The 25,148-nt window shown below is 49.8% G+C and overlaps 5 protein-coding genes across 5 annotated transcripts; 1 reads left to right on the forward strand and 4 right to left on the reverse strand.

Annotated features, from left to right (window-relative positions):
* Window positions 1-144: 144 nt before the first annotated feature.
* Window positions 145-2,565, reverse strand: CLAFUR5_06262 (3-phytase A; the record flags this gene model as incomplete). Its single annotated transcript, XM_047905410.1, has 5 exons — window positions 145-996; window positions 1,055-1,465; window positions 1,521-1,639; window positions 1,692-1,983; window positions 2,047-2,565. 5 exons carry the CDS (start codon window positions 2,563-2,565, stop codon window positions 145-147), a joined length of 2,193 nt encoding a protein of 730 aa, XP_047762493.1.
* A 623-nt stretch (window positions 2,566-3,188) lies between these two features.
* Window positions 3,189-5,807, reverse strand: CLAFUR5_06263 (uncharacterized protein; the record flags this gene model as incomplete). Its single annotated transcript, XM_047905411.1, has 1 exon — window positions 3,189-5,807. The coding sequence occupies one exon, from the start codon at window positions 5,805-5,807 to the stop codon at window positions 3,189-3,191; it is 2,619 nt and encodes an 872-aa protein (XP_047762494.1).
* Window positions 5,808-8,143: 2,336 nt separating this feature from the next.
* Window positions 8,144-9,200, reverse strand: CLAFUR5_06264 (Twinfilin; the record flags this gene model as incomplete). Its single annotated transcript, XM_047905412.1, has 2 exons — window positions 8,144-9,129; window positions 9,182-9,200. The coding sequence occupies 2 exons, from the start codon at window positions 9,198-9,200 to the stop codon at window positions 8,144-8,146; spliced, it is 1,005 nt and encodes a 334-aa protein (XP_047762495.1).
* Window positions 9,201-9,662: 462 nt separating this feature from the next.
* On the forward strand, window positions 9,663-12,221 carry CLAFUR5_06265 (Muconate cycloisomerase 1; the record flags this gene model as incomplete). The annotated part of the gene is made up of 3 exons (XM_047905413.1): window positions 9,663-10,790; window positions 11,050-11,134; window positions 11,482-12,221. 3 exons carry the CDS (start codon window positions 9,663-9,665, stop codon window positions 12,219-12,221), a joined length of 1,953 nt encoding a protein of 650 aa, XP_047762237.1.
* A 310-nt stretch (window positions 12,222-12,531) lies between these two features.
* CLAFUR5_06266 (Zinc-type alcohol dehydrogenase-like protein) lies at window positions 12,532-13,756 on the reverse strand (the record flags this gene model as incomplete). The annotated part of the gene is made up of 3 exons (XM_047905414.1): window positions 12,532-13,495; window positions 13,549-13,674; window positions 13,737-13,756. The coding sequence occupies 3 exons, from the start codon at window positions 13,754-13,756 to the stop codon at window positions 12,532-12,534; spliced, it is 1,110 nt and encodes a 369-aa protein (XP_047762496.1).
* Window positions 13,757-25,148: the final 11,392 nt, after the last annotated feature.

A 25,148-nucleotide genomic window follows, 5' to 3' on the forward strand; every position in this document is an offset into this window, starting at 1 on the left:
GCATCACGGGCCAGTCTATGCGTTACAAAAGGTGTTTGTTTATGTACAAAATCCTTCGTCCCCTCATTACCATACTCATCGCTCGTCCTCGTTCATGCCGTCTCAGCGCTTTCACTACTCGGAAGATGTAGCTAGCATACCAGCTTAGATACCAGTGGCGACAATCTTTCCGTTTCTGCAAGCTGTGCCTGATGCAACTTTCTGGAAGATAACATTACCGAAGTTGCAACGCCCGAACTGATCATCGCCGTTGCAGACAAGAGCTCCATCCTTCGTGCCGGCTGGACACTGTACACGACCTGTTACTGTAGCAGGTGATGTGGCGGAGGCGGGCGAACTGCTGGTCGAATTGCCACTAAGTGGGACACCGTTCGTAATCATGCCGTACGGTACCGGAGCGTACTTTCCGTTACAGCTGTAGTTGTACTCGGCTTCCTGAAGCTTGGTGGACTGGACCTCCAGGAACGTGGTCAGCTCACACCAGCCATCGTCGCGCTTACCGCACTGTTCGAAGCTCGCACCAAGCGGGATGGTCCTCTGGTTCAAGATGAAATGGATATACCGCGTCTTGCCACCGGCATCATACGCGTTACCGCTCTTCCTGTCTCCGTTGAGCGGCTGTGGAGTCTCGATGATCTCCATGTCAAGGCGAGCACCGAAAGGCTCCATGTGGGAGACGATGAGAGAGCGGTTGCGCTGGATCGCAGTCGCTGGGAGAACCGGTGCGAACTGCGTCAGACCGAATGCTGTGAGGATGGAAGCGATATTCGTGTCGTGGGAGAAGTCGAAGTTGAGTGTTTGGTTGAGCGGGAAAGTGGCAACGTTCGAATCCAGAGTCACATTGATCTGAGCGGTCGGCTCGCGGATAAGGTGACCTTGGAGGCGGTTCATGATCTCCACGACGTAGCCAATACCGACAGCACGTCCCGTGGGTGACTGGAACATGTTGTTGCCAGCGAAGCTGATGCCGACGGAGTACTCGTAGCTCTCCCATTCCTGTCATCAACATCATCAGCATGAAGGCGACTGACCATTTGTTTGGGCTCAAGCTCACCGCATAGGTGAAGAGACCGCAAAATGCAGAGTATCCAAGAGCTACGGTCTCGTAAGCGCACAGTGATTGCGCATTGTATGCATCAGTAGCAGTCCAATTGAAAGCTGGGCCGTCCGCATTCAGACGCTTTACAGCATCTGCGAGGTAGATACTGGCCCACTGCGCGGTAGCGTTGTCGCCCCCGCGTGAGACACCAGTGTTCGAGTTGTTGCAGTTGTAGTAGCCAGCGAGAGTGTTGTTCCAGATGCCGGTGCTGTTCTCAATGGCTACGATCAGGCTTGCGTTCTGGGGCCACTGTAGACCAAAGAAGCCAGCCATAAAGTACTCAGCAGACTTCAGCATACGATCTTCAGTAGTCGTGCGAGCATAGATCTTGGTGCCGTTGTTGGGATAGAGGTGGCCATACATGATCTACGCGCACATTGTCAGCCACCGAATGCCGTGCATGCCCGCCATGCAGACTGACCTGGTGAAGAGTGCCCGAGTCGAACAGCTCCTGTTTCCCAACCGGGGTCAGGATCTCGGCGCCCAACTTGTACGTCCAGCTGTTCAAGAACGACAGAGCACCAGTGAAGTTATGTGGGCCTAGACTGAATCAGTATGCAGCACGTCGTACCGAACTGGCTTCAATACTCACCAGCGGCAAATGGCTCGGCGAGGTTGCCAGTCACACCCTTAGTGAAGTTGGTAATTTTCTGGCCGAGGACCTGAGCACCTGCACCGGTGGTTGGGTATCTCGCTCCATGACGGGAGAGCATATTGAGCTGAACGATCGACGCGTTGCGTGGCAGCGAGTACTCATCAACGCCAAAGCCATCTGGGTTCGGAAAGTAGTGTGAAAGTTGCCCGTGCATCTGGAAGATGTTGCCGTTGTCCGTATTGCCCATAATCGGAACTTGGGTCTCGAGAGGGCTGTTTGGGATGTAGCTCTAGCAGAAGGACCGTCAGTACTGCTCTGTGCTATATCGTCAAGCGGGAAGGAGTTTACTTACGGTACCAGCAAATGGCGCCGGGTTCGTCTGGGCGAGGAACGCTGCCTCGCCAGTCGGTGTTGGTCCAGGCAAGAACTCAGGTGTAGTCTGGTAGTATTGAGGAACACTGCTGCTGCCGCCAGCCATGGCGCTCCCAGCGGCCTGTCCGTTGAGCACATCGGCATCAACCAAGGCAGCGGCCGAAGCCAGCACAAAACTCTTGTACATCATCGCGACTAATCCAAGGACGATCACGAGCAGTGCGACCTGTAAAGCAAACAGCACTCTCGGAACACTATGAGAAGCGTACTGGGAGGGAGAGGTAGATTGCGGCCAAGCTCGAAGCTTTGTACCCGCAGGCATTGACCTGCCATGTGTGCCATCCTGCCAGATCGGCACACAGTCTTCAGGCTTCTTCGCTTCGGCAGACGCACTAGTGGCCATGCTGGATCCAGCAGCAGTCGTCGTATAGAAAGTCGTTAGATCGCAGTGCTGCCAACTCCTCCGACGTCGTCCGCGTGCCGAGCTACGAGGCGCCATCAAGGTACCCGCGAGTTAGAAACGCCCCAGCTTCCCACGTGTCTGCAGAGTCCGGCCTTCTTCATGCCGTCCTGCAGACGAAGGCGGGGGCATTTGGTCGGTTGTCAGCAGAAACATGCGTCGAAGGTGGTGAACGATTGAGGATCTCTTGGTGCGAAGCTTTGCTAAGATCTGGTACTCACGAGAAGCTTCACCAAGCCTCTTGCCGTTCTTGGCCTTCTTGCTGCCACTGTCGGTGGTATTCTCGTTGGAACAAGCGAATGGACAAGTCACCACTGTTATCCGGCGAGGCACAGCCATCCTTATGCGCATATCCAGCGCTCGAGCGACGAACGTCCTGATGGCCATAAGCGAAAAACGTGCAAGATGTGAAATGAGTATTTGATACATTGCGCGCGAGATGTGCGAGAAGCAAAAAGCCAACTCCGTCATAGCAGCGAAAGCCGAACTTCTCGTCTCCGTAGCGATACATGGTCGTTACTACTGTACAAGGTATTGAGTCGTAATGCGTAGCCCGCCTAGAAGCGCGCTCAGGTATCATACCGCCTCTCGGCCCCAAGAAACAGCGCTCAGGCAGTAAGCTTGCCAACAATGTACTCAATGAAAAAGTCGTTAGTGGGTTTCTAGCCTCGCCAAGGTCGACGTCCTGCCGCTGTCGAAACTGCATCTCTAATGCTGCCTCGTCGCTTTGTCGACCCTCTGGTGTGAGCATCGGTCCCAGTCTCCGCATTCTTCTTGACGCTGTTGCTGCGTCTGAAGAGGCCGCGTTTGTCGTTGGCCTGATTCGTTCTTTCGGCAGCAGAAGAGGGTGGACGCGCAGTAGCCGGCTCAGTCTTGGTCCTCAGCTGAAGCGATGGTCTGCGGGTTTCATGGCTGCTCGGTGGGCGAGGAATGGTAGCGGCTGCCGAGTTGGGAGGCGAACGGTCGGCATGGCTTGTCTTTGGCCTTCTCAGCTCGATCGGCGTACTGTTAGCATATGCCGAAGAGGGCGTGGAAGTCAAGGTGGGCAGTGGCGACACTTCGCGGTCGCCATTGCTGGCGCTGAGACGTCTGAACAGGCCCGCGGTCCTTTGGCTCAGCGTGCGGCCTGGAGAGGGCGACATTCGCGATCGCACTGGCGAAATGATGCTTGATGCCATGCGACTGCTTGACGGTGAAGCAAGCGGCGATCTGGCTCGGCTGCGTTGCTGTTCAGCTTGCACAATCGTCCGCTCTCCCGATGATCCAGAGTGAGCAGAATGCGGACTGAACATGCTTTCGGCAGACATCTGACCTCCCCCACTACCGGCTTTGGCAGATGTACCGACGATGACAGGACTTGTCTCGGCACGATCAAGACGACGTTTCGAGGGACTGCCAACGTGATTATCACTGGAGCGTCGACGCCTTGGTGGTGGCCGTGTCCTCTGAGGCGGCGAACTGTCGGCGCTATTGAACATGATATCCCCCACCGGTGGTCTGGCGTGTCTGAGAAACCTACTAGGTGTTCCCATAACGATCGAGCCGCCGTCGGGATAGCCTTGATATTCAATGCCAAAGTCTCGGATCCTCTCAGCGTAGTATTCGCAGTCTGCGTCGCTTGCATCATAGGCACCCTCCGCTCGAGAACCATCTAGATTGGCATTGCGATATTGCAGGTTGCTCTGAAACGCGGTGCTTAGCTCGACAGAAGACCTCATCAATCTTGGTGCTGTTCGCACACCACCTTCACGCGGCGGTAAAACTGGTGGCAGACCAGCATTGGGTGGAGCAGCATCAGCTGGGAATAGATTGCGACCTTCGGACATGCTTGAGTTTGACGCGCGGAGCATGTGTGTACTGGCACTGTCGGGAGTGGGCGGCAGAAGTGGCTCTCCAAAGATGGGCCCCGCGAAGCTGTTTGGACGTGGCTGACGTGTTAGGAGGCACTGCTTCGTGAGACGCGCTTCGACAGTCTTGGGGAGGCCATTGGACGCTGTTGGGGTCATGGACTGCACAGTCGCTGCAGTCAGGGCATCGTTCATAGATCGATATTGTGTCTGATCGGAGTCTCTAGCAATAGGTGTTACGGTGCGCTGATCAAACTCGGCGGCCAATGGTGTTGAGATGCTATTACTCTTGGACGGCGTAAAATGCTCCACATCGCCCTCTTCGATCCATTGGCTGACGCGGTTCATGCTGTCCTGGCGTAGATGCGATCGAGATCCGCGCGCTGAAGCGACACCGACGTTACTATGACCATCCTCCCAGTCGTAGCGCTCTGGGCTGACCTGCGGTCCTTGAGGTTCGTAGATGGACGGAAAGCTACTCTCACTCAGCGTACTGAGTCGCGGCGAGTTGAGCACATCCTCCGCATCGTCCTCGGCTTTGAGGCCTTGCCGCGACAGCATAGACTGAAAGCTCTTCACGGGGTGCAGCTCCTTGCTACTAGCCAAGTAGACGCTTCTGAGAGCGTTCGTGCTGGGTTTCTTCGCGCTCAGAGCTGCCGGCTCTCTTCTTGATTTGGCTGGGGTCGACTGTGCGAGCAGACCTTGCAGCTTTTGTGATGCAGCCGAGATCTCTACTGATGGTCTCCTGGCATTGGCATGGGATGTCTTTCGCTGCGCGCTGATCTGCCGTGGTGGAGACGGCAATTCTTGGTCCATGTTCTCAGTACCAGCATATCCCGAATCCGGATTAGCAGTCGACGGCCTCGTGTTACTCTGCTTCGACTCGAGGTAGGCGACGCGGTCTTCGAGGTCGCATATTATGTCCATGGCCTCCTCCACAGCCTTGTCGCGCTGCTCGAGCTCCTCCACCATCTGCGAGTTGATCTTGAGCAGCTCCTTGTGCTCATCCTCCAAGGTATCTGCTCGCTCGACCTGCGCCCTCATAGCCTCAATCTGCTCCTGGAGCTTCACCGTTTGATCTCTCCTGTGGTCGAGCTCCAGCTTGAGGGCAAAGTTCTGCTTGCTCAAGCGGTCGAACTGCTCGTCCATGTCCCTGATGCCAAGTGCCCGTCGCCGGCTGTCACTACCAGCACGGGAGGTCTTCGCGATCGCAGTAATGGGTGAGCTGTCGAATGGCCTGGCGTCGCGGCCGGCCTCTGCTTCAATGAGGAAAATGTCATCGTCTCGGCCTCGCTGTGGTCCAAAGTCGGTGTGTCGCGCATGTTTCGGGCGCGTGCTCTTCGCTCGATGCTGGTTAAGCCGATCGTGTAAGTATTGCGAGACAGGTGGGGCCTCTCTGCTATAGGAGCTGTTTCCAGAGCCGTGTGTTGACATGTCTCCAGGCCTGGCGCATGTACGGGGTCGCGGTGGGTTGTGTCGCGTGCAGTCAAGGCATTACTATGTGTGTCGAGCTGAGCCGGCTGATTGCTGGTGGTGCCTGGTGGTAGGATTGTTGGTAATGTTCAATGCTCGGCGGCGGCTATTGGCTATTGTGAGGCGGCCGTGATGTGAGCGTGTTCGAGAAATAGATTGGCTTAGCGGCGTGCCCTGTTGTTTGTGCGCGCCTCACACAATGAACAGCCCCCGCACCGCCTTTGAGGAGCATTCGGTCCAGATGCTCTGCCGTGCATGTGCCGTCCGAGCACAAAGACGTCGAAGATTGCGGATCTGTGATCGTGCAGGAGGTGTAGCATAGCAAAAGAGAGAATAGGCAAGTGCGCGATGGGGCCTTCCAGTCCTGACCGCGATTATTGACCCGAGCCCAGCAACAAGGATATCTCCACGGCAAACGACATCACGGGCACTAGTCGGGGCACGGGCGACCGGGGCGGGCTAGTGTTAGTGTTCCGCGATGCCGGCACACTCAATTCGCAAAAACATCGTCCCCATTTGCTATGCTGCTCGACAGCGTTGGTGCTGGTGTTGCGTTGGGCAGAGCTTTCCAAGTGCCAGCAGAGCTTCTGTGCCTCCTTTATCGTCCTGCGTGTACTTAACCTCGTGCGTCGGCAGCAATTCGCTCGCATCGCCAGCTCGGCAGCCGCGTCTCTTCTTTGGGCAGCAATTTTGACGACGATGCTAGCGAGCACATTCCCGCCCACAACAGCAGCAACGCTTGTATTGTTCCTGCAGCAGACAGCGCAACTCTGATAGCACCGGCCACCTACGCGATGGACTCCACCTGCAGTGGTGGTGCGATTGCTCTGCCTCTCCTGCAGCGTGCGTCACTCCACATGCATCTTCCCTCCTTCTAAGAGCACGCCTCTGCAACGCAGATGCAGCTTCTGAACCAGCTTACCACGCCCCCAAGTGCTCGTGGACGAAACGGAATGAGCATTCTTTGACTTGCGCTGCACAGCTCATATAGAGCAAACGTCATATCTTGCCGTGGTTCGGCACCCCTCGATCGGCTGGAGATCTGCCGACCCAGAGACCTTTGAAGTGGGGGAATCGTCACAACCATACCTCTTGGAAACATGGACCGACTGAGGATTTGACAATCACGCCGCCAACGCATAGCTTCGAAGTGGTACGTAACATAGTCTGGACGTCTATACAGCTGCTAGTCAGGAGAAAAGGTCTTCACGTGCATTGACAAGTAGGCATACCCTAGCTTGTTGGCAACCTTCTCCCACATCCATCCTCGGTCTAGTCGATCACTCGCAGCTATATATGTTCACGTGAACGATGATCAGACAAGGCGGCGACATTTATATCGTCTCAAGTGGACGCAAGCCTCTAAACAATGCTTGGGGTCGACAATGTGGTCTTCAGAGACCAGCAAGAGCACTGCATGTGGTGAATCAGCTACTATATCGATCCCTTGGTACTGCCATCGGACCGGCCATTGACACCCAGCCGGTGCTCGACTGTGCCTAAACCTACCGCCAGAGAGTAGCTATCCACACAAGGACACGTATCCACATCAACGCGAAGAATTACATGTTGGCGGTCTTCACGCCTTGGAATTGCGCAATAACCTCGTGTAGCCAGGTACAATCGATCCTGCCAACCCGAGTAATGCTGCTGCTGTGCTGTCTCTCCCGATCTCGACATCACAGAACAAGTCGAGCGAATGTCATATCGAACGTCGTATGTTGACAACCGTACGTTGTCTGTCGTATGCAAGTCGCCGACTCGTCGAACGAAGCATATGCACAATGCCCCATGAAAATTTCCACAATGGAGGAGGTCATCTCGATGTCGTCCCCCAGCTCCTGCAGTCAGCTTCAATGCTGCCAGTCTCGAGGTCTGTCCCACCCTTGAAGCTGTCAAGACCTTTGATTTTGTCGCGACTCATCACTTTCTCGAGATGCACTGTCATCTAGCAATGGTTTAATCGAAGTTCAGGATGTTCTGCACGCACGAGTCAGCTCTGCGTATGCATAGCCATGCGAGCGGCACTTTTATGCTCGGCGTGTCATTTAGATTCTGGGACAGTCGAAGACTCCAACCATTTCCATGCATAACGTCAGTCGTGCGCCGACATGAGTGCTCAGGGAACACTGTGCCTGTCAGAGGAGAACATTCGAAGTCTCTTCCTGAGATTGAAATTCTGCACGCTGCATCAGCTTTCCTGGCAAAGCGTACGATTGCTTTACGCATTTTTGTTGGTTCTGCCTGCTCTGCCCGCCATGCTGGTCTATTTGCTCATGCGATCCCTCTCACTTTCACTATCGCCTTCCTGGCCTCTTCGGCCTCGCAAACCCAGTGGTAGGCTTCGTGTCTGCACCGCCCTGCTCTGTGCTCGCCGTACTCTCGCCTCCAAACACATCCGCAGTAAGCTCACTCGGTTCGGTTGCCTCCAACGACTTGGTTACGGTAATGCCAGCATCACGTTCCGCCACGATTCGAGTCCAGCTCTTGCTCGTGCTGTATATCATCCTCTCCTTGATCTTCGAGCTGGTCGGACATGTGTAGATGAACAAAATATTCGGCTCCGTACTCGAGGGTAAAGAGTAAAACGAATATCTCGGTTCAGTCGAGGAAATGGTGCGAGCGACCTGTGCGGGCTGAACGTTGTCTTGTGAAGAATCGAGTGTGAGGGTCTCGCCAGGCAGCTGGAACTTCAACTGCACTAGTGTGCCCTTGCAACCTTCCTCTTTCAGACTTGTCAGAGCTTCTAGCACTCCTTCGCCCGTTGGCACATTCATTTTGCTGTCGACGTGACCTCTCCTGGCACCAGTGCCTTGAGATTCCTGTGCTTCCGCCTCTTTCACGCCCGCCAGTCCAGCTTCCTCCTCGGTCAAAGGAGCCGAAAGGCTCTCGTGTTGCTCATGCTTCGTCCAGCCGTGCGCCGTGAGCTCGTCCTTTTCTGTCGCGAATAGGGTTGATCGGAAACGTTCGATGCCAAGTTCACGGACGAGGGTCAGGCGTGTTGCGGCGAAGAGCATCTTTTGGCGGACGGGGGCCGAGTTGGGCACGAAAGTGACAGCGATGAAGCCATTGGCGGCGCCCGGCTCAACTTTGAGGAGGATGTATGCGGCTTCGTTGGGTGATAGATGCGACTGCAGGTCGCCGAGGTCGTCTTTGAAGTCGGAGGCGTTGAGTGGGATTGTGGTTTTGGGGACTAGCTGCTCTTTCTCGATGCCTGCGAGAAGTGCTCGTTGGTCGGATGCTGAGACGAAGGAGTTGAAGGCATCGTGAAGTTCTTGGGAGGCTGTGTCACGTTAGCTATGCAGTCCTACATTATGATAATCTCCCTAACGTACCACTAATTCCAGACTGCATGATGTTTGTTGATCAGATTCACGGTGCTGGCAAGCATGTGAGAGGGGTCTCCACCAAACTGCCAGAGCAACGCTGCAAGGGTGAGTTGCCGCTGTGGGAAAGCCGGAAAGTGCACGTCATCAGCCAGTCGCGAACCCCCTTCTTCTACATGTACGGTGTACCTGCTCTTCTTTCTCTCAATGCATGGCAACGGCGCCTGTGTGCATTCTGCCTTCGCCTGCAGCGATCGCCATGGGCAGCTCATCGCAACTCTTCTGAATATGTCTGTAAATGATGTCCACACGGATATACTTCTTCAAACGATGCAGGTACACGGCCCGAGGTCTTCCTGGCTCTACTCCGCCACGAGCCTGAGGATCTCCAGATGCACAGGATATAGAATCCAGTCCTATTGACTCTCTCAGGTCAACAACAACACTGACACTGACACTACGCTTCGGAGACACCGATCAGACAGCCAATATGGACTTCATCGTCGGATCGTTCAACCACTCATCGCTCTATCTGCTACAGTTCACTCCAGCTTCCGGGTCCAACGAATCATCCTTGAAGGTCATCAGAGAGCACCCTGCCATCGCAGGTCATTCGTGGCTCTCGCTGTCCCAGGATAAGAAGTTTCTATACTGCACAGCGTGGCTTGAAAAGCCCGCCATCGCCGCCTACCGAGTTGGAGCCAACGGCCGTGACATTCAGTTCCTCAATGCGAAGAACGTCAAAGCACTTTCCGGCTATGTTTGCAGCAACCAGAGCCACGTCTTTAGTGCTGGTGGTCCATCGGGCGAAGTCTTCCGCCGTGAAGCAGATGGCACAATCGGCGACTTGGTACAAGAATTGGACTACGTGTCCGGCCAGGGCGAGAACCAGAGCGAGAAGCGTGGCGACGTGGCCCATGGTAGTTTTGGTGGACTTCGGCATGGCGCCCACAGTGTGGATCTAAGCCCCGATGGCGAAAGTCTCTATGTCGCAGACATTGGCCGAAATTGCATCTGGACCTACAAGGTAATTCACAGCAAGAGAGGTATCTCGGATCCGCCCCTTGAACTCAGTAGCAAGCACATCTCGCCTCGTGAGCATGATGGTCCGAGACACACCTGGCCTCATCCGAACGGAAAGGTTTTGTACAGTCTACAAGAGCACAGCAGCATGGTCGATGTCTTCGCCATTGCTGAAGATGGAGTAACGCTTGAGCACAAACAAGGATGTAGTGTTCTACCCTCTGGAAAAGATTGCAAGAAGTACTGGGCCGATGAAGTGCGGCATTCCACAGGTCCCGATCCAGCGAAGCCAAGGTACCTTTACGCATCGAACAGAGGACTGGACGCTGGTACCATGGGCCACGTTGCGGCATATAAGCTGAAAGACGATGGCTTTCTGAAGAGCGAGGACCCGATCGATATATTCGAGACTCCGACCAGTGGTGGACTTGCCAATGCTGTCGAGCCAGCTCCATGGACGAAACACACTGGCGACGAAGAATACCTGGCACTGACCGACAGCCAAGATGGCTGGGTCTCAATCCTCTCGTTCGATGGCAAGAAGATCAAAGAAGTCTCCAAGGTCAATTTAGGCAAGACAAATGATGGGAAGGTGGTCGGAGCAGCGACTGCAGTGTGGTTGTGACGCACTATTTCGCACCCGAAGAAGACGGGGCCTGGTCACGCCGAAGCCGACGGTTAAGGCCGAATGGTATTTCCGCCTAATTTGCAGTTGAAAGAACAACCCAGAGACTGTCGCAACAAGGCACTTCCCTGGGCGGAATGCTCTCGTAAGCCAAATGCACCTGGCTGTGCATAAGTAATTGCACCAAAGGATTCGTATGCACGCCTAGCGAGACCAGCTTCCCATTTAGGTGACTTTCGCTTGGCAAGCAATCACGATCCTGTCCGGGACCCAGGGTATACAGAGAGTGTCGGAGAACCGCACCATCGAGTATTGTAAGCAGTCACATAGAGTGGGCAGACTGAACAGCAACCTCTGTGATGCTGTAGCACTCTGTGGCGTGGAGGTACAGTGTATATAACATTTGACCACGCCGTGGTAGTACGACTTTCATCTTCAACACAACACAATTCAACAGACCATGATAAACTGATCACTGACTTCATACGATATCTTCGCTGGCCTGAACACGCCACAAAACTGATCAAGCGGCTCAGGTTCCCTCACCAATTTGCTTCACTTTACATAAGGACCTGTCGACAGCACATAATTATGCCCTCATACCTGATCACTGGCGCCTCTCGTGGCCTTGGCTACGGCTGAATCACACATCTCGCCTCAGACCCCAACAACATCGTCATCGGCACAGTCCGCGACATCTCCGCAACACAAGCCCGCCTCTCCAAGGACGGCATCACCAGCTCCAACATCCACCTCCTCCCCGTCGAAATCACCAACGCCGCCTCTGTCCAAAAAGCAGCCCAAGACGTTGCCGCCATCACAGGTGGAAGTCTCGACTTCCTCATCCAGAACGCGGCCTTGGTCGACACCAGCACCGCTTACAAGTCTGTCCTAGACCTCGATCCGCAGGAGCTCGGGGAGCGTCTGAAAGCCTCGTTCGATCCTAATGTGGTGGGGACAGCTTATGTCCTCAGCTATTTCATTCCTTTGATCCGTCAGAGCCAGGGCAAGAAAGTTCTCGTAACGAGCACAGGTATGGCGGACCTCGATATCATCAATAAATTCGACCTTGAATTTGCGGTTCCTTATTCCGTCTCCAAGGCTGCCATGAACCTTTTAGTGGGCAAGTATCATGCTGCTGTGGGCAGGAGCGATGGCATCTTGGTCTTCTCAGTCTCGCCGGGGTTCGTTGATACGAGCGAAGGGAAGCAGCCTACCGAGGAGGAACTGAAGGGAATGCAGGCCATGGGAGCGAAGTTTGCGACTTATACGCCGGACTTTTCCGGGCCAATCACTGTCGGCGAAAGTGTTGGAGATATGGCAAAGCTGTTGAAGAGGGCGACAGTAGACGAGTTCGGAGGGGGCTTCGTCAGTCAGAAAGGGGATAAGAAATGGTTGTAAGGGTCAGTGGTGGGTGTACGATTGCCGCTCGTTAGATGAAGTTTAGACTGTTTAACGCTGCTTGTCTGAATGGAGCGTGGTGTCAGTGACTTGAGCATTGTTTAATGTATGTCACTAATTGACTTCCGGGGAACATGCTAGCGATCGTGTCGTGACACTGACAGTTTTATGACCACAGCGTCTATTGTTCTTCAACGGCATCAGCGGAGGTGTGAGTATGAAGACGTAATGCTTTTTAGGTGCCTGCCACGTTATCCGCGCCTGGTGATCGCTCTCCACTGCCAGTGAGGGCCAGTGCCAGAAGACCACTCTATGTGAATGCTTGCTGCGGATCAAGACCCTCGGCATCAACCGCCAGAGCAATCTTTCCCTTCACGCCCCCAGCTTCAATCTGCTCGTGAGCTTTGCGCAGCCCATCAGCAGTAAGGGGCAGCGTCTGTGTGTGATGACACTTGATCTTGCCAGAATCCACAAACTCCGCGAGCTGCTTCAAGATCTTGCCGTGGGAATCCAGTTGCACACCATAGTACGGCTTCGTCCCGAGGAGGCACCAGACATAAGTCAGACTCTTCGCCATCCATTCTGTACCGTACATTGGAATCTCTTGGTCCTGAACGATGCTGCACACTTTCCCGAATGGCGCGCAGATTGAGGCCGAATCTCTGATGTATTTTGACGCCGGAGTGTGCGTGATGAAGACATACTTCAACGGGACTTGCAGCTTCAGATCCTTAATCTGCTGGACCACGTCTTCTCTATGGTTGACAGTGTGCGTTGCACCAAGCTCTTTGCTCCATGCAGTTGTCTCTTCCCTTGAAGTGGTCGTAACAACAACGGGCAGGCGCAGCAGTTGTCGAGCGATCTGAGACGCTACCGATCCAACACCACCAGATCCATTGATGATAAGGATTCCAGCATTCTCGCCCTCCTTGATCTCCAGTCGTTCGACCAGTGCTTCATACGCAGTAATCCAGGTCAGCGGCATAGCGGCAGCTTGGGCAAAGTTCAGACTATTGGGCTTTCTTGCAACACTCCGGCTATCCACGAGCATGTACACGGCATTTGCTCCTTGTCGGATGGGGCTGCCGGAGTAGAATACTTCGTCGCCGACTTTAACATCTTGTACCTTACCTCCGACATGCTCCACGATATCTGCGCCATCGAAGCCAAGCACGTGTGGCACAGAAGGAGTGCGCTTATAGTAGTCCGGATAATCGTCATAGGTCCCATTTCGTGCTTTCGTGTCAACAGGATTCACGGAAGTCGCTTTGACTCTATCGAATGTCAGTATCGGGATCAAAAGTCATTGTAACAAGATCAATCGTACCTAACCAGAAGATCGTGACCTCCAGGTTTGTCAGGTTTGGCAACCTCAGTCGCGATCAGATTTTCTATCGTACCATAGTCCGACACTGCAACCGCTTTCATACTCGACATGCTTATGCTCGATGTTCTGATCAGTGTGAGGCCGATGGAGAAAGCATGTCGCTGTTTGTGATCCACACGCACACTCACCTCACGTCAACGGAAATCATCGAGACGTCATCCCAGAGCTTCGCCGACCTGACGAAGTTCAGTGTCAATCCCACCTAAGAGCTGATCATACTGGCGAACAAGCAAGCTCGAACTTAGTACTCGCGGTGAGCGTATTCGATCACATTGTACATTAAGACCAACGATGCAGCTTCACTGCACGGGTAGTAGCTCTGCGTCAGGCGAAGAGACCGCGATGGGTGCCAGGGGCTTGTAACATGCAGTATAGATCGTTGCGGCTGCCTCACGAGCAGGCGAGAGCCTGAGGTGAGTGTGCAAAAATACTACTCGACGACTTCGTTGATGTGGAACGTTACGGTCGGAGCTGCTGACTTTCGAAGGAGGTAACGGTGCTGACACAACGGTGAAAGCGCTGGTGGAAACAGGCTCTCGATGTGGGAGTAGCGGGCAGTGTCTGTCTCGATGCCCCAGAGCTCTACTGGCGGTGTGCTTGGGCCGGGGTTCTTGCAGCATCAGCCGTATCTTCAGCTAGCACAGCGAAAGAATGCATCGCAGGCGACAGGGATCAGTAAGCGAGCCCGGCGCCCACATTGACTTGACTTTCGACCAGGACATTTGATGCTCCATCCTCAAACAATGTCGTACGGCATTTGATCGGGTAAGATAAGACATTGACTCGTACATCGGGAACTCGCATCTGACAACATGAAGAAGGTGGAGCTTCAATGCCTAAGATTCCGGACACAGTCCTGAAGAGGAAGGGTCGAGATAGAATGTCTGCAGCGATCTGCAACGTGGCATGCGATGTGCTGCACGTCGCATATGGGCGTCAAGGCGACCACGTGGTTGATGCACGCCATGTTGTTTCAAGCCATATCATCCTGGCAGTGAGCAGGAAACAGGTCTCGTCAACGTATTCGCACTCGCAGGGCGGAGGCTTCAACTTGCGCTGGATGGTTCGATTACTGTTCGAGGCCCTCACCAAGGCTGTGGATATGTGCAGCCTGCACAGCAGTCAGCATACAGCGGGGAGGACGCGGGTTTGGACACTATTTACCAACACACATGTCATGCAGAAGGTGTGGTGTGGCAGCCTTAGAAGCTTCGCGCGCCGCGATGCGTACCGTGGCTCTGTTACACCATCAAGCCTGGGAGAACTAACAATGTCGGATCCCGGCAGGTCGCGCGGCTCGACATGTGTTCACTTGTAATGGTCGTAAACATCTCGTGAGGCATGCTGCGACACGCAAGTTCGAAGCGGTGTCACGCAGACGGGTGAGAGGTTATACTTGGTGTGTTGCACTGCTTGAGCGCGTGTCGGACAATGTGACGGAAGCGGCTGTCGACATTGGCAGGTGGATCTCGCCGAAGCGAAGTGCAGGCCTGGCCGTGGACGATTGAGCGTTGGGAGCATCTAGCCAGAGCGCAATTGCTGAAACGTAGGCATTCGTGGCATGATGAGCCATTCCTGCACGCTGCAGGGGGGAGGAGCAGAAGGTGTGTCGTGGCGTGGAGTGCTGGAGTAATGGCGGCATTATTATTATTATTATTAGGTCGACGACGAGAATCACCTGTACGTGGTGTCGGCTACGAACCTCTCGTCTTGCTACGAGAGAGCCAAGTATTCTCACGCTGGAGCGTCGTGGGCGCGACGGGCGCGCAACGCAGGCGAAGCCGCGGCGAACAGAGGACTACTAGTAAAACGGGTATGAAAACCATCCGACGAGCGTGTACTCGTGTCGGGAGCGAGTCCCTCTTCTTTCTGCGTGTAAGAAGGGCGCGGAACCGTGGCCTATACGCTCGACAGGACACCTCTAGTGTGAGTGCAGAATTTTCACCTCCGGAGACCGTAAACCGAGCGGGCCGAGCGACGAACATTGGACGAGCGGACTACAGAACAACAACTGAGCGGACTATGCGACGGCGTCGAGCGGACTACGAAACAATCTGGTGTTTACTAGCGGGCAATGCGGAGGGTAGGTGGACACGCGACGAAGCCTATAAGGGCCTATTAAGCACCCGGTATAGGAACGAGGGTTTTGCCTAAGGCACTACCTGTTCCGCTACACAACGCACCTAGTCTGACATAGTAGATTGCGACGAGGAAAAGACGATAGCCTAAGCAAGGAAAAGACGGCTTTTAGGACGGGGAAAAGACGTATAATACGAGTAGATTAGTTCTATAATCGGGGAGGATCGAGGGCAGGGTAATAAGGAACTTTATATTAGTTAGTAGGTAGAAACGTAAGGAGTACGCTACCCGGCGTAGTGTATGCCCCGAGCAAACCTACGAGGTATAGACGGCCGCTTTCTAGAGATAGGCTACGGTAACGCGAAGGGCGTCAAAACCTAGGGCGTAGTATATACTAGTAGCGACGGCTAATACTATCTATATAGCCCGAGAGGACGGATGCGTATGTCGGTTAATAGAGAGCACTAAAGGGCTTAGGCCTATAGAGGTAGATATTAGCTTAAGGAGTAAATAGGGAGGGAGGGCGTAGAGGGAAGCTTTTGCTCCGGGCTAACCTCTCGAAACGAGGCTATACGGTAGTACTAGATAAGTAGGAAAGCGGGGTTAAGACTTGTTACCTTATCTTGTAGCTAGCTTACTAAATACGATTCCTTCCTTACTACGATATACCTAAGGAGTTCGACCTAACTAACTAAGGTCACCTACGTACTCTCTAAGAGGACAACCCGGTCACTCTTAATTCTCTAATCTAGAAGGCGACTTGGCTCTATAGGAAATGGCTAGAAGGTAAGAAGGCCTCGGCGCTAATCGTATAGCTATAAGACGCGAAAGCGGCGGATCTAGTAATAGAACAAGGCCTAATCTAGTAATATAGCCTTAAGATAGTCGAAAAGTACTCCTTATCCTTTCGTCTCCTCTAATACTTTAAATACTAATAGTATAGACACTAAACCTATACGTATATAAATAAGTAGGCCTTACCTATATATCTAGGGACTATATATATCGGCTACGAGGCGGTACGGGAACTGTCTAGGGTACTACCTATCGTATAGCGCGGAATGCCCGTAGCGGAAACTAGTAAAAAACAAGGCAATTATAAATAGAACCGTCGGCCTAAGATTCTACGGCGACCGTAAGGCTAGTATATACCGGAACTAGCTAGCGGCGGTCGGGTATAAGCGCCCTAGGGCCGAGAATAATATAAAGGATATATAACCTAGGGCGTACGGGAGGCTACGTACTCTACTAGCTACGGCGAGGGAATCTAACTAGGCCCGGCTTCCCTTTAGTATATAACCGATACGCGTAGACTAGGACGCGCTAGGTAATAGGACATAGGATATTATAGAGGAAATGATTATCGATAACGATAACTAGCCTCGATACGCTTAGTATTATCTAGTATAACGTTAACTATAGTAAGGATATAGTATAAAACTATTTCCTATACGAGGCGGACCCGTACGTCTACTACGTCCTAGTAATCTAGGAGCTATAGATTAACCCGTACTATAAGAGACTAACGACCTATAAGTGACTAGGCTATACGATATACCTACGAAGCGACGGTAGACCCCGTACGTACTTCTATATTAGTAAGGACATACTAGAATCTAAATAGGAGGTAGTATACTACGTAGACGAAGAAGGCGGGGGAGATATTACCTCCCTCTACGTAGATAGCACTTAGATACATAACATTTATATACAACCGCTAGCCTCGAGGTCTAGCCGCGACCTTAGGGTCTATAGACACCTAGATAGTACGCTTAAGAGACAAGGCTACTATATCGTAGTAGGAGACTTTAATATATACTACCCTTCCTAGGAAAGCCTTATATAGCCGTACCCTATAGCCGACGAAGTAATCGACTTAATAGCGAGTAACGTAATTGCCCTTAATACCCCGAAGGACCTAGGTACCTAGAAGAGAGGGGGACTCTAAGGCACGATCGACCTCTCCTAGATCTCGGATAGCTACTACTATATAGTAACCTACTATAGGATCGAACATAAACTCGAGGCGTCGTTAGACTATATACTAGTCAGGACCTCTATTACGATATAGATATAACGTATACTAGCGAGAACCCCTAAGCCAAACTAGGGAAAGGCCTACTAGGCCAACATCTAGGCGTACCTCGATAACTCTAAGAGGCTAGTCTAGATCGCGTAGTAGCAATACAACAGTAAAGACGAGATAGACGAAGTAGTCTAGGGGTTAATAGACGAAATAGGAAAAGCGACCTTACTTTACGTTCCGCTTGCCTAACTAACGATATAGTCTAAACTATACTAGACGCCGAAGTGTACTACGGTAGTAAGAGAAGCAAGGAGAGCCCGCCGGGTATAGACGAGTAGCTATAGCGAGGAGGCCTAGAACGTATATAGAGAGGTATACTAACAGAAGAAAGCTATAATACGAAGGGAGAAAGCAGTCGGCTAGAGGGCTATAGTAGAAGAAATCGCCGGTAAGCTAGCGAGGATGTAGAAGCTAGCGAAATAGGCCCGATAGGACCCTATATAGGGCCCCTCCTTCTCTATCCTAGCGCTATAATCGCCTAGTAGCCCGGTTAGTAACCCCGAGGCCAAGGCGCGTCTACTAGCTAGTAAGTTCTTCCCGCCCCTAGTCGAGGCTAATCTAAGCGATATAAATAGCTCTACTCCCCTAGCCCCTAGTATCGCGGTCTAATAGGAGGTGTCCGAGGGAGAAGTTGCCGCTATACTTAGGAAGTTACCGGCGAAGAAAGCCCCGGGGCCGGATAGGATCCTAAAGGAGCTACTAAAGAAGTATAGAGATCAACTAGCCCTAGTAGTCGTAGCGATCTTTAACGCCTACCTATAGACCGGATACTACCTAACGGTATTTAAACAATCGACGATAGTAGTCCTACGTAAGCCGTAAAAGGAAGACTATACGTAGGCGAAGTCGTACCGCCTAATTACGCTCCTTAATACTCCTAGAAAGGCGCTTAAGAAGCTAGTTATAACGAGACTCTCCGAGGCGGTAGAGGAGTACTCCCTACTCCCGGACACCTAGATAGGTACGCGCCTATAGCGGTCGACGCTATCCGCGATAGAACTTATTACCTCTTAGGTAAAGGCTATCTAGTATAGAAATAGGGACAAGGTAGCATCCTTACTTAGTCTAGACATGTCGGGAGCCTTCGACTACGTATTATACCCGCGGCTACTCTATATCCTAAGGTCGAAAGGACTCCCTAAGTAGCTTATTAACTTCGTACGGTCCTACCTCTAAAACCGTAGTACGTCGATCCTAGTCGGTTAGTATAAAAGCCTATTTTAAGTAGTCTATACTAGAATCCCGTAAGGCTTAACGCTAGTACCTATCCTATTCCTCTTCTTTATAGCGACGCTACTCCTAGCCCTAGAATCCTAGAACACCGCTACGAGCGGCTTCGTAGACGACACGAACATCCTAGCGTAGTCTTCCTTAACTAAGGAGAACTATAGGCTACTAGAAGAGAAGTATAAGATCTACGAGGACTAGGCTAGGAGGTATAGGGCTCGGTTTGCCCTAGAAAAGTACAATCTAATACACCTTACGCGCCGGCTACGGTTCTAGAATATATAAGCTTCTATCTAGATATAGGGGTATACGACTAACCCGGTAAATTAGCTTAGGATCCTCGGACTATAGGTAGACCCGGCGCTACGGTAGAGGAAGTACGTATAGATAATATTACGGAAAGCTAAACAGAATATAGTATTATACTAGAGGCTTACTACGTCTATATAGGGGGCGGACTTTCGGTAGTTACGACTTCTATATACGGCTTTTATACGGCTAGTCCTTACCTATAGTAGCTAGGTATAGTCCTTAGGCGAGAGGGCCTACCTATTAAAGGGACTCGTCGCGCCGTTAGCGAAGATCTAAAACTAATGCCTAAGGAAGGTCACCGGGGTATATAAGTCGATACTAATAAGGATACTTAAGTATAAGACCGCTATACCGCCGATCGACCTATATATCTAGGGACTACGGACCTCCTACTAAGGCAAGTCGGTATAGTACCTAGTATAGAAGGTCATTACTAGTATAGTCGTAAGGGCCCGCGAATTAGTACTAGCGTATAAGGGTATTCGACCCGGAAACGAGCCGAACTACCGGGTAAGGGACGAATAGCTAGTAATATAATAGGAGGGGAAGAAATTGTTTATAGAGTAACTATAGAAGGAAAGGTAGAACAACTAGGTTATAGGGTATAGTAGACGCCCTTAGCTAGCGGGACAACCTAAGGAATAGTTAGCTACGAAATCCGCGGTTAAGTACCCCCCGAAGCTTATCTACTACCGCCTTACGAGAGTATAGAGTAGTATAGTAACCTAACTACGAAGCAAACATATCGGCCTCTAGGGGTACCTATTATAGAGGAAGGTTCTAGAATATACAAATACTAGCTACCCCTACGGCTATTACTCCTAGAATATACGGTACGTACTCCTCGTCTACCCGAGGTAGTCGCTAGGAAGGGGGGAGTAGATAGTAAAGGCGAGGAACCGGACGATTAGGGCACTTCTTAATAACGTTAAGGACCTACGGCGTATTACGAACTAGATACTAGAGAAGGGCTAGCTAGAATAGTACCGCCTAGTAGGAGTAGTATAGGAAGAGAGGACACGGCGTAGCGCGACGAGACCGGCTAGGAGCGGGGGCTAACGGGGTAGTGACATAGACTACGTACGTTTAGAGGGAAAGCTAATCTAGATAAGGAGAAGTCGGGGGCGGGAAGGGTTTTCACCTATTCGGGTTTCCCTTTATATATAACAATAGATATATACCTATATAGGCCGAGTAGGGTCCTAGAACAGGGGAATAACAAATCTATCTATCTAATACTTAAGAAAATATAGATAGATAGGAGGAGCCCCGGGGTAACTATACCTAGCGGTAACTTAACACCTCTACTATATTAGCTAACGACTGTTAACGTTTTATAAACGGTAAGGACAAAGACTAGGATCCTATCCCTTTATTACTAGTAGAGTTTAGGGAAATGGCTAGGCTATTTAGCCGTAAGGAAGTAGATAAGGTCCTACCGCGACGGCCTAGCGTAGACTATAAGATCAAGCTAAAGAATAGTTAGACACCGCTATTTCGAAGACTATACTCCTTCTCTATACGAGAGAACGAGGTAATTAAGAAGTGGATCGACGACTAACTTAAGAAAGGTTTTATTTAGAGAAGCGTATTACTAGTAGTAGTACCTATTCTAATAGTTAAAAAGCTAGGTAGAGGGCTATAAGTATACGTAGACTATAGAGCTCTAAACGCGCTTATAATAAAGTCTTACGGCTACGTAAGCGGCCCGCTCAGACCCGCACTACCGGCTCACCTAGATAGGCAAAAGACGAGGTCGTAAAGCTCGTAAGCTTTATACTAGCGGAGCCTTATCTAGGCTCACTTTAGATAATAAGCTACCCTAAGTACCGCCGTAACATAAAGAGTCGCTACCTAATTCTACTATTTTAAGAGACCTTAGATCGTGTTACTAGCGCGTAATAGTTTACTAAGCTAGATATTATCGCTACGTTTAATCGTATTCGTATTATAGTAGGAGACGAGTAGAAAACGGCCTTTACTACTAGATATAGGTAGTTTAAGTACGTAGTTATGCCTTTTAGACTATATAATGTACTAGGAACGTTTTAGTTATTTATAAACAATATACTAAGGGAGTTTCTAGATGACTTCGTGTTATATTACCTTAATAACGTACTTGTCTTTAGTAAGACAAGAGAAGAGTATGTCTAATATGTCCTAAAGGTTCTACGAAAGCTAGATACCGCTAGGCTCTAGTTAGATATTAATAAATACGAGTTCTTTAGACACGAGACTACTTATGTAGGTGTTATTATCATAAATAAGGGCATTAAGATAGACCTAGCTAAGATTAAATACGTTAAGAATTGGCCTATACCCGCGAATATCACCGATATCTTGTCGTTTATAGGGTTTACTAACTTCTACCGTAGGTTTATTAAGGATTTTAGTAAGATCTACTTGCCTATAACGAAGCTTACGAGGAAGAATGTCCTATAGGACTAGTCTCTAGTATGTTAATAGGCGTTCGAGGCATTAAAGAAAGCATTTATTGATACGCCTACCTTAAAACACTTCTACTTAGGGCGAGAGACTATTCTAGAAACAGATACCTTAGATTACGTAATAGTAGTAGTACTCTTATAACGTAACGAGCGAGGAGTGTTATATCTTATTACTTATATATCTAAGAAGATAGATCCCTAGTAATATAACTACGATATCTACGATAAGGAGCTCCTAGCTATTATAACTATAAGCTTTCGAGGAATAGTAACCGGAGCTAACTATTAACGAATACGGTACCGACGATTATAAGAATCTACTAGACCCGGAATCTAAGGACAAGCCGACGCTTATATACTCCGATTATAAGAACCTCGAATAGTTTATAAGTACGAAGTAATTGAACCGTAGACAAGCTCGCTAGGCCGAGTTTCTCTCGTAGTTCTTCTTTAAGATCGTCTATAGGCTAGGAGTTTAAGGTACTAAGCTAGATAGCTTAACCCGACGTTTATAGGACTTACCGAAGCCTAGAGACCTAGATAACCTACGAAACTAATAGTAGTATTAGGTGTTACTAGGCCTAGATCGTATCCTAAACCTATCGTTAACTAGAGTGTTATCGGTATATACTAATAACGTTATAACCCCGCTTACGACCGCTATTCGAGGACTCTATACGTAACTAGAGGCTAAGGAAGCCGTTTAATAGCTAGAACGAGATGATCTATATACCTTACTAAGGAAGCACCGTATCGATGACTATTATATAGTCCTAGTCGGAGATATAATATATATTAAGAATGTATATAGTAGTTATAGCCTATTCGTTCCTCCGGAGTTAGAAGACAATCTAGATAAAGGTGAAATCCCGGTACGTACTCGTATCGTATAGGCTTTCTACGACTATATAGTAGCTAGTTACTTAGGGGACAAGAAGACGTATAAATTAGTAGCTCGTAACTATACCTAGCTAGGTATCGTACGATTTATTAAGAGCTATATACGTACCTACCGCGCTTACCGTACGAATAAGAATACTAATATTCAGTACCTAGGGCTATTAAGACCGCTACTAGTACTATTTAGCGCTTAGGAGGATATCTCTATTAACTTCGTAGTTAAACTACCGAAGGAAATAAGCGTAGTCGACGGACAAACGTACGAGAATATTATAACCGTTATATACTGCTTAACTAAGGAGCGACATATCATTCCTATTACCTCGATAATAGTAGAGTATTACGTACTAGTATTCCTTAAGTACGTGTTTAGTAGACATAGGCTCCCAAAGTCTATTATCTTAGATCGTAGTACGTAATAGGTTTCCGTATTCTAGCGTAGGATATACGCGCTACTTAGTATTAATCGAAAGCTATCTTCGTCGTTCTATCTAGAAATAGATAGACAGTCGGAGAACACGAATAAAGTAATAGAGTAATACCTACGTATCTTTATTAACTATACCTAGGACGACTAGCTAGATTAGACTCTATTAGCTAAGTTTATAGTAAATAATATAGTATCCGTAATAATAGGCGTCTCGCCGTTCTATACTAATACTAGGCGTAATCTAAGGTTCTCTAAGTTCGACTTAGACTTACCTATACTACTATAGGCCTAGGCGGACGTCTAGTGAATAGCAGTCGGTCACGTGACTCGGCACGGGCCGGCCCGTATACCTCGGCTTATATATCAACTTGCCGTACCTCGTACTCCTCTTAGATAGCCTATCTAATAACTTCGTTATTTGCCCTATATTAAGAACGGCTCCCTTACACTTTATTAGACCTCCTTTACTAACCGTAGAATATATACTACGAAGGACCTAAGAAGTAATAGGTTAAAGATATAGAAACTACGCTTATCGCGAGTTTTCTATACTAATCGCGCGACAAACGCGATAGGTCTGAGTTAATAAGAACAATCGTACCTTTATTAACAAGATACTAGCTAAGAGTATAGGCGGTAGGCACTCCCTACTTACTAGTCGCCCTAAGATCCGCCGCGAGTCGCTTATATTTACTAGTAGCTAGACTTAAGGTTACTAAACCTAACCCTAATAGCTAACTAACGAGCAAATATAGTAGCGTGTTAAGCAACTAATATAACTAGTTACCGAACCGCCTAAGACAATTAACCTCTCCGACTATATCCGGGACGACGAAGTAAAAGAATATACGACTAGATAGGATATCGAGTTTGATTATAACGATAATATAGTAATAGACGAAGGAGAAGGAGAACACTAGGTAGCTAAGACTTTCCGCTATAATCTAGAGGAGCTAAAGAACCTAGATATAACCGAGTTCTAAGCCCTTATAGCTAGTACACCTAAAGCACTATCTACGATCTATTACTTACTTCGACGCGCCTAAGCCGTCGACTATAATATAACCGAGTTGTTAAAGATATTCGGCTAGGCGTATAATAAGCTTTAGGATAAGAGAGCGGTAGTTAGGATAGCCTAGGATAAGCTAAAGTAGGATAAGGCCGAGTTTAAGTAGAAGAAGTTAGATATATAGATGTTATAGTAGAAGGTAGATAAGTAGGTCAAGCATCTTACGATTAAGGTCGATAAGTATAAGAGGAACGAGCCGGATGTCGCTAAAGTAAAGGACGATCTAAAGGTAATTATAGCCGATCGTAATAATACCTAGAAGAGCTTAGACAATACGACTAAGGAACGCGACACCGCCGTAAAGGATCGCGACTAGCTAATAGTAGCCCGTAATCTGCTCTAATAGTAGGTCGACGATTTTAAGAAACTACCGCCTACGCCGGATATAGCTAAGAACCGCGAATATATACTTAACGCTATATCGTAGATTTAAGATAAGAACGTAGAGCTCTCTAAACTTAACGCCTAGATCGTAGAGCACGTTAATCGTGTCTAGGACCTCGAGAACTAATAGAGTAACGTCGATAATAAGCTCTCTAACTATAAGTCTACCGCTAAGGACTATAACCGCGAGATCGAGTATATTAAGAAGACTAAGGACGACGAAATTATAGACCTAAAGAAGCGACTTGCCGAGAAGCCTAAGTAGGGACGTCGTAGCCGCGGATTACGTAAGGACAGTACCTAAGACGATAACCTATCTAATAGCTCCGATAGCTCGAGCTCGTCCGACTCCGATTCTAACTCCGAGCCTAGCGACGATAAAGATCGCCGTAAGTACCGTAAGAAGAAGCCTAAGAAGAGTAAGCGTAAGAGTAAGGACGAGGAGCTCGACGCGGACTAGGATACGATACTTAATATCGACCTAGACCTTAACGTTATGTTTAAGATAGATAAGACGGAGGTAAAGAAGTTTAGCGGTAATAGGAATAAGGATAATACGCCTATCGGGCTAACGTTCGAGGTATAGTAGAACACCTTAGAAACTAA

This window comes from Fulvia fulva, chromosome 5 (assembly GCF_020509005.1).
Source record: "Fulvia fulva chromosome 5, complete sequence".
Lineage (NCBI taxonomy): Eukaryota > Fungi > Ascomycota > Dothideomycetes > Mycosphaerellales > Mycosphaerellaceae > Fulvia > Fulvia fulva.